We start from the raw sequence: 12,602 nt of genomic DNA, 5'->3' as shown, positions 1-12,602 counted from the left end.
GGCTGCTGGTCAAAAAGATGGTTGTTAAAATACTTTATTATATTCCACAGGAAAATGACGTTACTTGAGAGCAAATAATGATGTGACAAGGAAGACCAAGGCAGACTGGAAAAAGTATTGGTTTGAGTTAGCAGGCCCTGGTCTCCATTTGTAACTCTCCCTCGAACTGGATGTGTTACCTTGGATATGTCATTTCTCTTTCTCTTGGCCTCAGTTACTGCTTCAATAAAATGAAGAGTTTGGTGTACATGATCTCCAAAGTTCCTTCCAGTTCAAATATTCTATGACTCTATGACCACTAAAGAAACCGCTCCAACTTAGTGACTATTTTTCCTTTATCCCTCCTCAAACCCCTTTTTAAAAAATTCAACTCCTTTCCCTTCCTCTACCTCCTAGAAGTTAAACTGATATTAATTAACATAGATTAAAACCCAATGTATAAATTACATGGGTCATCAATAATTCTACCAATTCCCTCTAGGTGTCAAAGTGAAGAGAGAGCCAGACTTGAAGTCAGGAAGACCTGAGTTTCAATCCTCCTTGAGACATTTACATCAATAGCACCTATCTTCTAGTATTACTGTAAAGATCAAATGAGATAATATTTGTAAACCATCTAGCACTTAATAAATGCTTGGTCCCTCCTTCTTCTTTATTCCAACCTAGGCTTTTTCCCCCTGTCTTTAAGAAAACTCTGAGTATAGAAAGGAAGCCCAAGGGAATCAGAAAGCATCCAAATCAAATTCTAGCATCTTGGGCATTGACGTTGAATTCCAGTAATGCAGGTGCTCCAGTGGGTTGAATTAGTAGGGTGTGAAAAGCCAGTGATGAGAAGAAGCTCTAATCCTAGTTCTATCATTGCCTGCTGAGCCAGGGGCATTCATTCACATGTCATTTAACATTCACATTCCTCATTTTTTTAACATAAGGAGAGCAATATAAGCAGATCTCTCCCAGCACCCTTACAAGAAGTATTTAATAAAATGTAATGAAACACATTGTAAAAATGAACACGTTATTTAAATGCTTAACAAAAATCACCAAACAATAACAGAAGCAACATCCATATTGCTGCCTTTGTGGAGTAATCCATTTTTAAAATATAAGTACATATATACTTTTTCAGTGTAGAAAAATTGAATATATGAAGATATAAATAGAAAGAATAAATCTGTACTTTTAAACTCAGAATTCTTAGAAATTTTTAAACCCTAGACCAACCCACAATGTTACATTACCTTTGCCATCTAAACATTTATCATTTCAGTAGGGAAAGAGGCAAATAGTTCAGCTGTTGCAAGAAGTACTTTAAAAAAAAACTTCAAGGCAAGCTGTTGTCAGTGGTGCTCAATTTAAAATGTCACTGCTAAAAATGTTCACACATGCTTATTCCATTAGCAGTCCATGGGTGTTTACAAAAAGTTCAGGATGCTCAGGGCCTGTAGTATCTCTGAGATCCGATGAACAGGAAGGAAGTCTTTTCTCTCCTCACCTGCAGGGACCCAGGGGCAGGATTTACAAGGACTTGGCATCTAAGACTTCTATATCTACATCAGCAAATACCCACACATCATATGGGTATACCACAACCTCTGTCCTCACCTACTCATCAATGGTCATTTCTCTCTTCTGTATAAATTGCTCATTAAGGGCCATGACAATTCCCTCCTACTAAGGTTCTCAGATAAGGAAAGAACTTGAAATTCTGTACAGTGATTGGTTCATTTTTCTCTGACCAGTCAATCTCAACAACAACATGAGCTTTTATTTGAAGATCCAAGCCTAATTCCAAAGGTTCAGAGGGCAAATCCAACTCTTTGGAAGTATAGGTTCATTATTGCCATTCAGGTATTATTAATTACCAGAAGCTTTCATAACCTGATAACCACTTTGACCTTGCCTCACAAGCCACCTGCTTCAGTTGAAAAAGAAATCCAAGAAGTGACAGATTACTGGATGGAAAAGAAAGTCCACCCCTCCCCCAAGAACTGCATTGTTCTTCCCTCTTAACATCTCAAGATTTCTAGGAAAGCATTTAAATAATACAGATTAGCTGATGCATACTTGCAGATCCAGTTGATTGTTTATTACTAAAGTAGGATAAATTTAGAATGTGTTTTTATTAGGGAAAACAATATGTAAGTAAATCAGTATAGAACTATAACACCACCAAAAGAAGGGAAAAAATCTCCCTTTGAAATTTCTGCCTTAATCTTACTGGAGGGGCTCATTTTTGTATCCCAGCTGGTTATGTCTCCAAAAGCTTCATGTTTACAAATTTTAAAACCTCATTTCCTGAATTACAGCTACTCAGTTTCTCAGATAAACTGAAAATGTTTTTTTTCTATGAGGAGATGGGGGCTTAAGGAACCCACAAAGTGCACTTAAAGGCTTCTTTCCCTTTCAGCTAATTTTAGCAATTTGATGAATGCATTTGCTCTATACCTACCACCTGCGCCTAGTGCTATTTCCTTTTGACAGGCTCTGCCTCCGGTCTCTTCAGTATTGGCCTCAAAGGTGTTTGAAATCGCTGCTCACTACTGAAGAGAACTTTCTGTAAGTTATTCACATTGAACTAGGACCTGGGGTGGACTGTCGTCTACAAGTGCCCCTGCTACCTTAGCTAACCACAGTTACAATGGAGCTGAGAGCTACTGAGAGATTTTGCTGGACATTTAATTAGTTTATGGGGAAACAGGATCCTGGATTTCACAGCCCAAGTGTGACACATCTCCGCTGTCGTGGGTTTGGACAGGAGAAGGAGATGCTACAAAGGGCTGCACCTGTAACTACTTAATCAGCTCTGCACCTGTGCTCTGGAAAACCCAAGGAAACCCCATCTGACACATGATTCTGACACTTCACACGACACAGGAAGGAGGCATCCACCGGCCGAGGCTGCATCTGGATCTTACCCTTTCCCGATGCCTCTGAACCCTGACGGAGAGAAAAGATGAACGGCCTGCCCTGTGAGCTCCTTTACAAGACTGACCAAGCTGGTGCGGAGTTGACAATCCAAAAGCTCTCCCCACTCCTCCGCCCGTCCGCCTCCACCCCTAACTGGAGGGTTAGCGGCTTAGGGCAGGGCTTGGGTGAGGGTCTGCAGCAGGAGAGCTAAGAAAACCTGCAGTGACCAGAGAACCGGAGGTCCGCGGACGAACCGACTGAGGCGGCTAGCCCGTGGAGGAGGTGCATCCCCCTAGCGCCCCGTCGGGCACCCTGACACTTTTTCAGACTACTTTGTTATCACCCTGCGGAAAGAGGACACCCCAAAAAGGTGCCCCGGGAAGAACTCTCCGGGGTGTGCATCCTCTCCTCGAGACATGCTGCCACCACCACCACCACCATCCCCTGGCCTCGCTAGCTAGCCCCCCTCCCCTTCTCAGCCCTGGGGCTCGCTCCGGGAGGCAGGCAGCATCCTCGCCGCCCTCCCCGTTGCACCGGCTCTGTGAGAGACCAAAGCTCGGGGGGCTGGGGTGCATCCGCTGGAGAGGGGGGCGCGGGACGGCCAAGGGGCGTTTGCCGAACATCAATTCATCTACAACGCGATAGAATCGATTCAAAGGCATCTCTTACCATTGGACCTCCGGACAATATTCTCCAGAAACGTGTTCTGAGGGGCAACCAGCCCCCTTCTGCCCCCAGCCATAGTCATCCTCCCCGCAGCTCTGGGGTTGGGGGGGGAGTCCCGACTCGGCTTTTCACGACTGCAGGAGTCTAGGCGCGGGAGCAGCGCGCGATCCCCGCTCGGAGCTCCCCATGGTCTCCGCTGGGACCCGAGCGGGCTGGTGCAGCGGAGGCGGAGGCTCCCTCCAGCAGCCTCCCTCGCTCTCTTCACGCCTCCCTCCCTCCAGCCCGCCTCGCAATGCACTCGCTCCCAGCTCCTGCTTGCTGCAGCCGCCTCCGGGAGGGGGGGGGGGGGGGGGGGGGGGGGGGGGGGGGGGGAGAATAGAGGAAGCGGAGGGAGGTTCGCCTTGGCCTGCAGCGGCCCCTGGCGGGCGCAGCTGCCCCGGCCTCGCCCCGGGTGCCCAGGAGATGGAGATGCTGAGCAGGGTGGCTCGGGCGGAGGTTGCGGCGGCGGTGGGGAGTAGGGGGCTAAGGAAAAGAATAGGAAGGCTGGGGCAGGAGCGCCATCCTCTGGACAAAGCCTAGAAGGGCCGGGTGGAAAGAAGTGATCTTGACGTTTGATGTAGTGGAAGGGGTTGTCCCTACAGCCTTCTAGCTGTGCGACCTGAACTGAGCCTCAGTTTCCGCAGCTGTTAAAACGAGAATAAAAATTCTTGTGCTGCTTTCCTCAAACTGGTTTTGTGAAGCCCAAATAAGAGAACGTACATAGTGGTAAGATAAAGTACATAAACCTTAAATACCAGTTAGTTTTGGGGAGAGATGTAGAGGCTTATCAGAGCCTGTAGGGACCTCAAGAGGTCATCTAATCCAACCCTTTCATTTTGACAGATGAGGAAACTGAGGCCCAAAGAGATTAAATGACTGAGAAAAGATATTTGAAGGTAAGCCCTGGAGAAAATAATAGCTAGCATTTGTATAGCTCTTGAAAGTTTATGAAGCCCTTTACATATCTTGTCTCGTTTGATCCTCACATCAACCCGAGGAGGTAGGTGCTTTTATTATCCCCATTTTACAGATGAGGAAACTGAAACGGAGAGGTTACGTAACTTGCCCAGGGTACACAGGCTCAAACTTAGGGAAACTTGACCCCTAAGAGCGATCAGGCTTTTCTTCCTCTTTGTCTTATAATGCCCCCACATGTAGTTATTCCAGGAAAATCTCTGTAAACTTAATTTAGGAATAGTGCCCATTGACCATTCCTACTTTCTACATGAGCATACAGGAGATATTAGCAAAAGGCCACAGACTATATATAATGCCCTTGTGTATATATAATTCTTCTTTCTTGTGATAGCTCTTGAAATACATGAAGACAAATCTCTATAAACAATGCATAGGTTTGGTTCCTGTCTGGAGTGTCCCTTCTAGAAAGGTTCCAAATATCCAGCCTCGATCAGGTATAGGATAGCATTTTTTCCTCCATCAAAAAGAGAAATGCTTAAAATACAAACAAATCATAAACACATATTGAAAAATACTTAAAATATGCTACAGTAATCCATGGATAGATAGATATTTGTTATTGTTATTCATTCATGTCTGACTTTTTGTGACCCCATTTGGGGTTTTCTTGGTAAAGGTACTGGAGTGGTTTGCCATTTCCTTCTCCAACTCTTTTTACAGATGAGGAAACTGAGGCAAATGAGGTTAAGTGACCTGTCCAGAGTCATTAGCTAGTAAGTGTCTGATGCCAGGTTTGAACTTAGGAAGATAAGTCTTCCTGACTACTGGCCCAGTGCTCTATCCACTGCACCACCTAGATGTATAGATATAGAAATAGATTCTCTCTTTCCCAGGAGATTGGTACTTAATACATGAAACACTTTATGGGACTGCTGAACAGATATTTCACTTTCACCTTGGAGCCATACCACCTGAGGAATGTGCTCAAGATCCATATCTTCTGGCCAGTCAGACATGTGTGAGTCACATTGCTGTTGGTGGTCATCCAGCACTCCTACTTCTCAATGACTCCTTGCTATCAAATATCTCACTCTCTGGGCTGGGTTGGGGAGGAGGAGAAGAGTCAACATACAAATGCTATATACAAATATTATATATGCAGGATAAATTGGAAATAATCAACAAATATAAGGTTAAATAATTAACAGAAGTACAATTAAGGGGGACTGAGAAAATCTTCCTGTAGAAGATGAAATTTTTGTTGGGACTTGAAGGAAGCCAGGGATGCCAGGAGGAAGAGATGAGGAGGGAGAGCACTTCAGGTATGGCAAATGACCAGTGAAAATTCCTGGAATCTAGAAATAGAACCTCTTGTTCAAGGAACAGCAAAAAGGCCAGTGTCACTGGATTGCAGAATATATGGGGTGGCAGGAGGGAGAGGGAGTTGTAAAGTGTAAGAAGACTGAATTGACTTCAAATCTTGCTTCAAACATTTACAAGCTGTGTGACCCTGGGAAAGTCACTTAATTTTCTGTCTGTCTCAGTTTTCTTATATATAAAATGGGGATAATAGTATCCTATCTTCTAGTATAATTGTGAGGGTAAAATAAGATAATATACATATAATGGGCTTAAAGCTCTATATAAAATAATCATTATTGTCATTATTATGGAACAGTAGAACCCTGGATTTGGAGCCAGATAACCCTGAGTTCAAATCCACTTGACACTTATGTAACCTTAGACAATTCATTTCAACTCTATGAGCCTTAGCTTTCTTATCTACAAAATAAGGAGATTCAAATAAATAGCCTTTCAGGTCCTTTCCATCTGTGAAGATGTGATTCTATAAGTGTAATTTAATATTCAACAAACATTTGTTAAGCACCTGTTATGTACAAAACATTGTACTAGGCTCTATTCTAGATATATAAGAAAAAAGAAACTATCTCCACTTCACGTAGCTCATCTTCCACCAGAAGAAGCATATTCTATGTACATAACTAACTAAATAAAAAGTATTTTTGTAACCAAAAGATATTACTGTGAGGCTAGAGAAAGCAGTATACAAGAAACTGTAAATCAATACTATTTGCTCTTACTTAATCCTTCTTCCAAAAGGATAAATGGAAGGAGCAGATTCCAGATGACACCTGGCTTCTCCCATTAGGCAGTCCCACAAGGTATGACTTTCCACATGTCAATCCCAACCCTCAGTGGAAACTGGAGTTTTTCACTGAGGATCCCCTCCCCTAAGCCATACCTGGCTCTGATTTAATAAAATAAAGGCAAATGGTCCCAGTTCATGTAGGCCATTTCCCTCTATTTGTAGAACTTTAAAGATTATTAATAATCAAAACTATAAGATTATATTTTGCTTTCTGCTCAGAGCCCCATCCAGACTATCTTTATAGAAGTTTAATCCCCTGAGTTATTTTGAATTCTGTGTATCCCAGCTAGTCACTGACATCCTGGAGTCAGAGTCCTTCAAAACCTACCCTACATTCCTCCAAGTTCCTGAGTATCTTGGGTTACTCTTTCAAGAGGGAGACTGAACCAACAACTGGGGAGAGGTAGGAATCAGGAACATCATAACATTGGGGGGGTAGCACCTCTATAATACTTTGAAAGAAGGCAGGGATTGTAAGAGGTAGATACAAAGGAGTCTATTCCAGGCATAACAGTCCACCTATACAAAGGCATGGAGACAGGAAACAGCTAGTAGTCTTGTTTGACTGAAATGAAAAGGTATAGGATATAAGAAACAAAGTCCCAAACTGAATTATATACATTTATATATATAATTATAATATATAAATATATAACATATATTTATAAATATATGTAAATATATAATTATATGTATAGTTATATATATATAAAGCTACAGGTCTTAAAACACAATGGTCAATCTACTTAATTTAGCAAGAAGTACTTCATCTTTCAATTTCAAAAACAGTGTAGACTGAACAAATTGGGACACCAATCAAGGTATGCCTGCTTTGCCACACTTATCCTGTGTTACCTCCCCACACTCTGCCTATGCCTGTCTGCCCAGACCTTGTCATATGTTCATAGATTTAGATCTGGAAGGGAACTCGGAGATCATCTAGTACAATCCCCTCATTTCATAGATAAGGAAATTGAGTCTCAGGAAGAGCAAAAGACTTACTGAAGGTCATACAGGTAGTAAGCATTAGAGGCAGGATTTGAAACCTGGTCCTCTTAGGCCAGGTCTACACATCACACAGTCAAAGACAGCACTGGTAGCTTTCCATTAAATGTGTATTATATACAAAACCGAAATATTTCAAACAAAAGCACACACATTCCTCTTTATGGATCTAGATGATCTGAATTGACTCTGGTGCTCCCTGCTCTGTAGATATACCTGAGAAGGCACACAGAAGACAATTGATATAGAATATAGTGAGAGAGAGATTTTGTAAATGCTAAAGTACAAAAAATAGTATAATCACCAGTTAAGACAGTACTGCCCCAACTCCAATAACACGCTGTACAATTATGATTTCTTACACTCTAGCTCCGTCTAGTGGCCATCCATTTTCTTGTAAATGTGGTGACCAAAATTAGTTAAGGAAAACTTAGCATGCTGTACATCAGACCTGAAAATTTGTTTTTACTTTGCCAACTTTCCAAGCTGATTTGTCTGTGGCTCTTATCCCTGTAGTATCTAATGTATGGATGTATTCAGAGCCCAAAGGTAAAGCTTTCCATGACACTGATTAAATAAAGAAGAAGTACTGAATCTGCCTCCTAATCCTGCTGGGTGAGGTGAAGAGAAAAAGGGAAAGGGGAAAAGCCTGTAGCATGAAACACATAAAACTTCTTAAATTTTAATGAGTTCTCTTGTCCTATTGCTAGATAAAAAAGAAAACAGGTAACATTAATTTGGGATCAGACATTTCTGAAGTCTTTGTAGTCCACCTGATTAGAAAACGAAAAGAGAAATGTCATCCATTTCACATTATGCCACAAGATGATCAAACAAAGTCTGGAAAAGAACCGGGTTACTGTTTCAGGACAGGAAGGGTGTTTTTCAGCTGAAAAGATAGTCTTAAATAAATGTGACCATGGTTCCTGCTACACTGCACAGAGGATATGAAATACTCACTTCTAAGCAAGGACACAGGGCTTGCATTAGAAAAAGTTTTAATATTGGTAAATGCTCAAATGAGATCATACTAGTAAGGCTTGAAGTTCTTTAGTGCTATATAAATATCAGCAATTATTATTGTTGATAACATTGTTATTATTAATTATTGATGAAGTCTCCACTTCCTACCCAGCCCCACAGTAGGGGGATCCATCCTGCCACATTTCAAGTACCCAGCACCTTGCTGCTTTTTAAACCTCTCTTCCTATCAAAGTCTGGGAAAGATCTATAACATAAGTTTCATTTTGATTGAAACTCATTCATACCAAATACCTCCCATGCATTTGCATTTCTAAAAATTTTATATATAACTGTGGAATGAAAGAATCTGTCTCAGTCAGTTTAAAAGAATTTCAGGCAAGACACAGTAGGTGGGAGAAAGATTTTAGAAGAGAGCAAGGATCTTCTCGCTCCTGAAATCATAGACTTACCTAAGCCTGCCTTAAAGTGAACCCTTGTTAGCCATTAAGGGTGTCAAAGGGGCTGGGTCAAAGGAGATGGCAGTCATCCTTTATCCCCATTGTCTACCCCCAGGACACAGTGTCCAAAGTCAGGAAACAACAAATCAAGACAAGGATTAGTAGACGATCTCTGAGGTCCTTTGCAATTCTAGGAACCCATGATCAAGGACACCCAATTCCCATTATAGAATCATAAAATCTTAGAGATCATCTACTCAAACTCCTACTCAAATCATGAATCCTTTCTACAAACATTCTTCCAGCTTCAAGTCTAAAGAGAAGGAATTCACTATCCCTTCAGGTAGCCCCTTCCATTTTTAGACATCTCTAATTACTAAGAAATGCTTCCCTTTGTGGAACCAAAATATGCCTCCCTGAAACTTTGAATTGTTCCTGACCTCTAAGGCCAAGGAGAGTAAGCCTAACTTCTCTTCCACAGAAATCCCTTCAAATACTCAGGAATAGCCATCATGTTTCCTGCTCCAAGTCTCTTTTGCTCCAGACTACACCACCCCAGTTGTTTCAACTAATGTTCATATGTCATGATCTTCAGCGTTCTCAACATCCTTACTGCCTTCTTCTGCACATGCTTCAGCTCATCAATCTATCTTCCAAGATGTAGCACCCAGAACAAAGTCACACCATAGATATATTCTGGAAAGAGAACAGCTCAACAGAATGGCCATCTCTCTTCCTCTGAACATTTAGCTTCTATAAACGTTAATAAAATTAGCATAACATTAATTCTTCTGGCTCCCACATCACACTGAGCACACTGAATGAGCTTTCAATCCACAAGGACCCTTATGTCTTTTTCACAAAAACAGCTTTCTGATTATACTTTCCCCATTCTCTACTTGTGTTGTTTGTTTGTTTGTTGTTGCTGTTGAGTAGTTTTCAGTCATGTCCAACTCTTCATGACCCCATTTGGGTTTTTTGGGGGGGGTTTGCCATTTCCTTTTCTAGCTGTTCTACAGATGAGGAAACTGAGGCAAGCAGAGTTAGATTACTTGCGCAAGGTCTACACAGCTAGTAAGTGTCTGAGGCCAGATTTGAACTCAGGTAGATGAGTCTTCCTGACTCCAGGCTCAGTGCTCTATCTACTGTGCCACTTGGCTGCCCCAATGTTTTTAACATTGGAGTAAATGAATTAATTTTTATCTCTATTTTCATCTTGGTCACTTCATCACACTAGTCCAACCTGCCAAGATCCTTTTGGATCATCATTCTTATAATCCAACATATTAAATATTCCTCCTAATTTTGTGTCATCTGAAAAATCTGATAAATAAAAATTCTGATATTATTAGAGCTGGAAGATAACTTAGAAATCATCTAGTCTAGACCCCTGTTATAGATGAAATCAGGAAAGCCTGGGCCCATTTCCCACCTCTTATACTTGTTAGCTGTGACCTGAGTCCAATCAATTCTTTACGCAACTGACAAACTGCTATCCTTAAGGCACAGTTTGACAATATTATTCTCCTGCTCAAAAAGTGCCAATGACTTCTTATTACCTCCAGGATAAAATATAAGCTCATTTCTTTGGCATGTAAAGTCCTTCACAGTTTGACTTTGGCCACCATTTCCCAGCTAATTGCATATTAGTGTCTTCAAAAAATCTGCACTCCAACCAAACTGGACTATTCGCTATTTCCAGAACATAACACTCCATCTCCCCTTGTACATCCCCCATGCTAGGAACTCCTATTCTCTCTGTCTCTGTCTCTGTGTCTGTTTCTGTGTCTGTCTGTTTGTCTCTCACTCTCTCCCTCTTAGAATCTTTAGCTCACTTCAAGGTTCAATTTAAGTGCCATATCCTATACATAGTAGGTGCTTAATAAATGTTTGTTGAATGAATGAACAAAATTTCTTCAGTTTCAATTTCATCCAGCCATTCAGACATGGTGAGGTTTCTTTGGTATATATATTCTGTCTCCTTCACTAGAATACAAAACCTATCACATCATGATTTCTGTACCAAAGTAGGAGTCAGTACACAATGGGCACTTAGTGACAATGTTCTCTCTAAGCCGCATTTCATGTAGCTGCATGTGCCCTAATATACCTTAAACATAGATTCTTTTTGTCAATGAAGAGTTGATGGTAAACTACATGGGAACCAGTTGATATTTAAAAATAGGACTTGCACTACCAGCCTCAAACCGCTCCTCTTTGGTAGACAGGTGCCCCTAACCCCACTCTTAGGGGCTCACCTCATTGGTCCTGATTTTGTATGTACACCCAAACAGCTTTAGCCCTTTTGCAACTCATAACTCCTAAACTCAGGCAAGCCACCAGCCTCAGTTCCCTGGTAGCAGGTACTACAGACATGCACCACTGTGCTTGGTTCCATCACTTACTTTTACTTCACCTAGGCTTAACTATGAGATTGGCTCTATTTTGGCTGGACAAGGAAAATAGCAGTGAAAAAGAAGGAAATAAGAGGAGTGGGGATGGATGGGGTAGACCTTGTCTCACAGGATTCCCCACCATAGTTCCTCTTCCTCTCTCTTCTTCTATCCCTCCTCCTTGCAACCACCACCACCACCATCCTAAATCCCATACCTGACTTACTATCCCTGGCCATGGTAGTCACTAACAGTACTTTGAAATACGGGAGTCCTTATTCCTGCTCCTCAGCAGGAAAGTGTCAATCCTGTTAAAAGGGAATCAGTCAGCACCATGGCTAGGGATTGCAGCTAAAGAGCAATTCAACTTGGCTGTGTTGTGAGGTTGCTTCAGCAGAATGTAGATGGTTGTGCTACCCAGGATATTTAAAGAGAAAGAAATGTCCAGGGTTCTGGAAGATTTCATTTCTTTTTTTTTTCTTTTTTTTTGGTTTGTTTTTTTGTTTGTTTTTTTGTTGTTGTTTTTTTTTTGTTTGTTTGTTTTGTTTTTGGTGAGGCAATTGGGGTTAAGAGACTTGCTCAGGGTCACATAGCTAGTAAGTGTCATGTGTCTGAGTCCGGATTTGAACTCAGGTCCTCCTGACTCCAAAGTTGGAGCTTTATCCACTGCACCACCTAGCTGCCCCAAGATTTCATTTCTGACTGACTTTTTTGTCTTTGGGAAGCTTAAACTGTTTGTAGAATGAGATTAAGACCCAGAGGAGGCTCCTAAATTTGAAATTAGAACATTGAAATCCTGGTTCTACCATTTTTTAGCTGTGTGACCTACTCACTATAGAGGTGTTCTCAGTTTCCTCTGAAACTGTCCATTTTGTCATTTTTCATGGCACAATAATATTCCATTATATTCATATCCTATAATTTGCCTAGACATTCCTTAATAAAAGGACAGTCACTTAGTTTCCAACTTTGGGCAACTATATAATGAGCTGCTATAAATATTTTTGTAAATATAGGTTGTTTTCCTTTTTCTCTGATTTCCTTGGGGTATAGGCCTAGTAGTGAGTTATGACTTGTAAAGGT

The 12,602-nt window shown here is 41.4% G+C and overlaps 1 protein-coding gene across 2 annotated transcripts in view; it reads right to left on the bottom strand.

Annotated features, from left to right (window-relative positions):
• KCNH1 (potassium voltage-gated channel subfamily H member 1) overlaps positions 1-3,722 on the bottom strand; it is a 499,689-nt gene extending 495,967 nt beyond the window's left edge. For both annotated transcript variants that reach the window (XM_027871485.1, XM_027871486.1), the window contains exon 1: positions 3,577-3,722. In XM_027871485.1, coding sequence (XP_027727286.1) covers positions 3,577-3,655 — 79 coding nt within the window. In that variant the 5' untranslated portion in view covers positions 3,656-3,722. The remainder of the gene's footprint in view (positions 1-3,576) is intronic.
• Positions 3,723-12,602: the final 8,880 nt, after the last annotated feature.

Source organism: Vombatus ursinus, unplaced genomic scaffold (genome assembly GCF_900497805.2).
Source record: "Vombatus ursinus unplaced genomic scaffold, bare-nosed wombat genome assembly UNPS02014798.1, whole genome shotgun sequence".
NCBI lineage: Eukaryota > Metazoa > Chordata > Mammalia > Diprotodontia > Vombatidae > Vombatus > Vombatus ursinus.
Note: the sequence above shows the minus strand (reverse complement) of the source record. Positions and strands in the feature narration are given on the sequence as shown.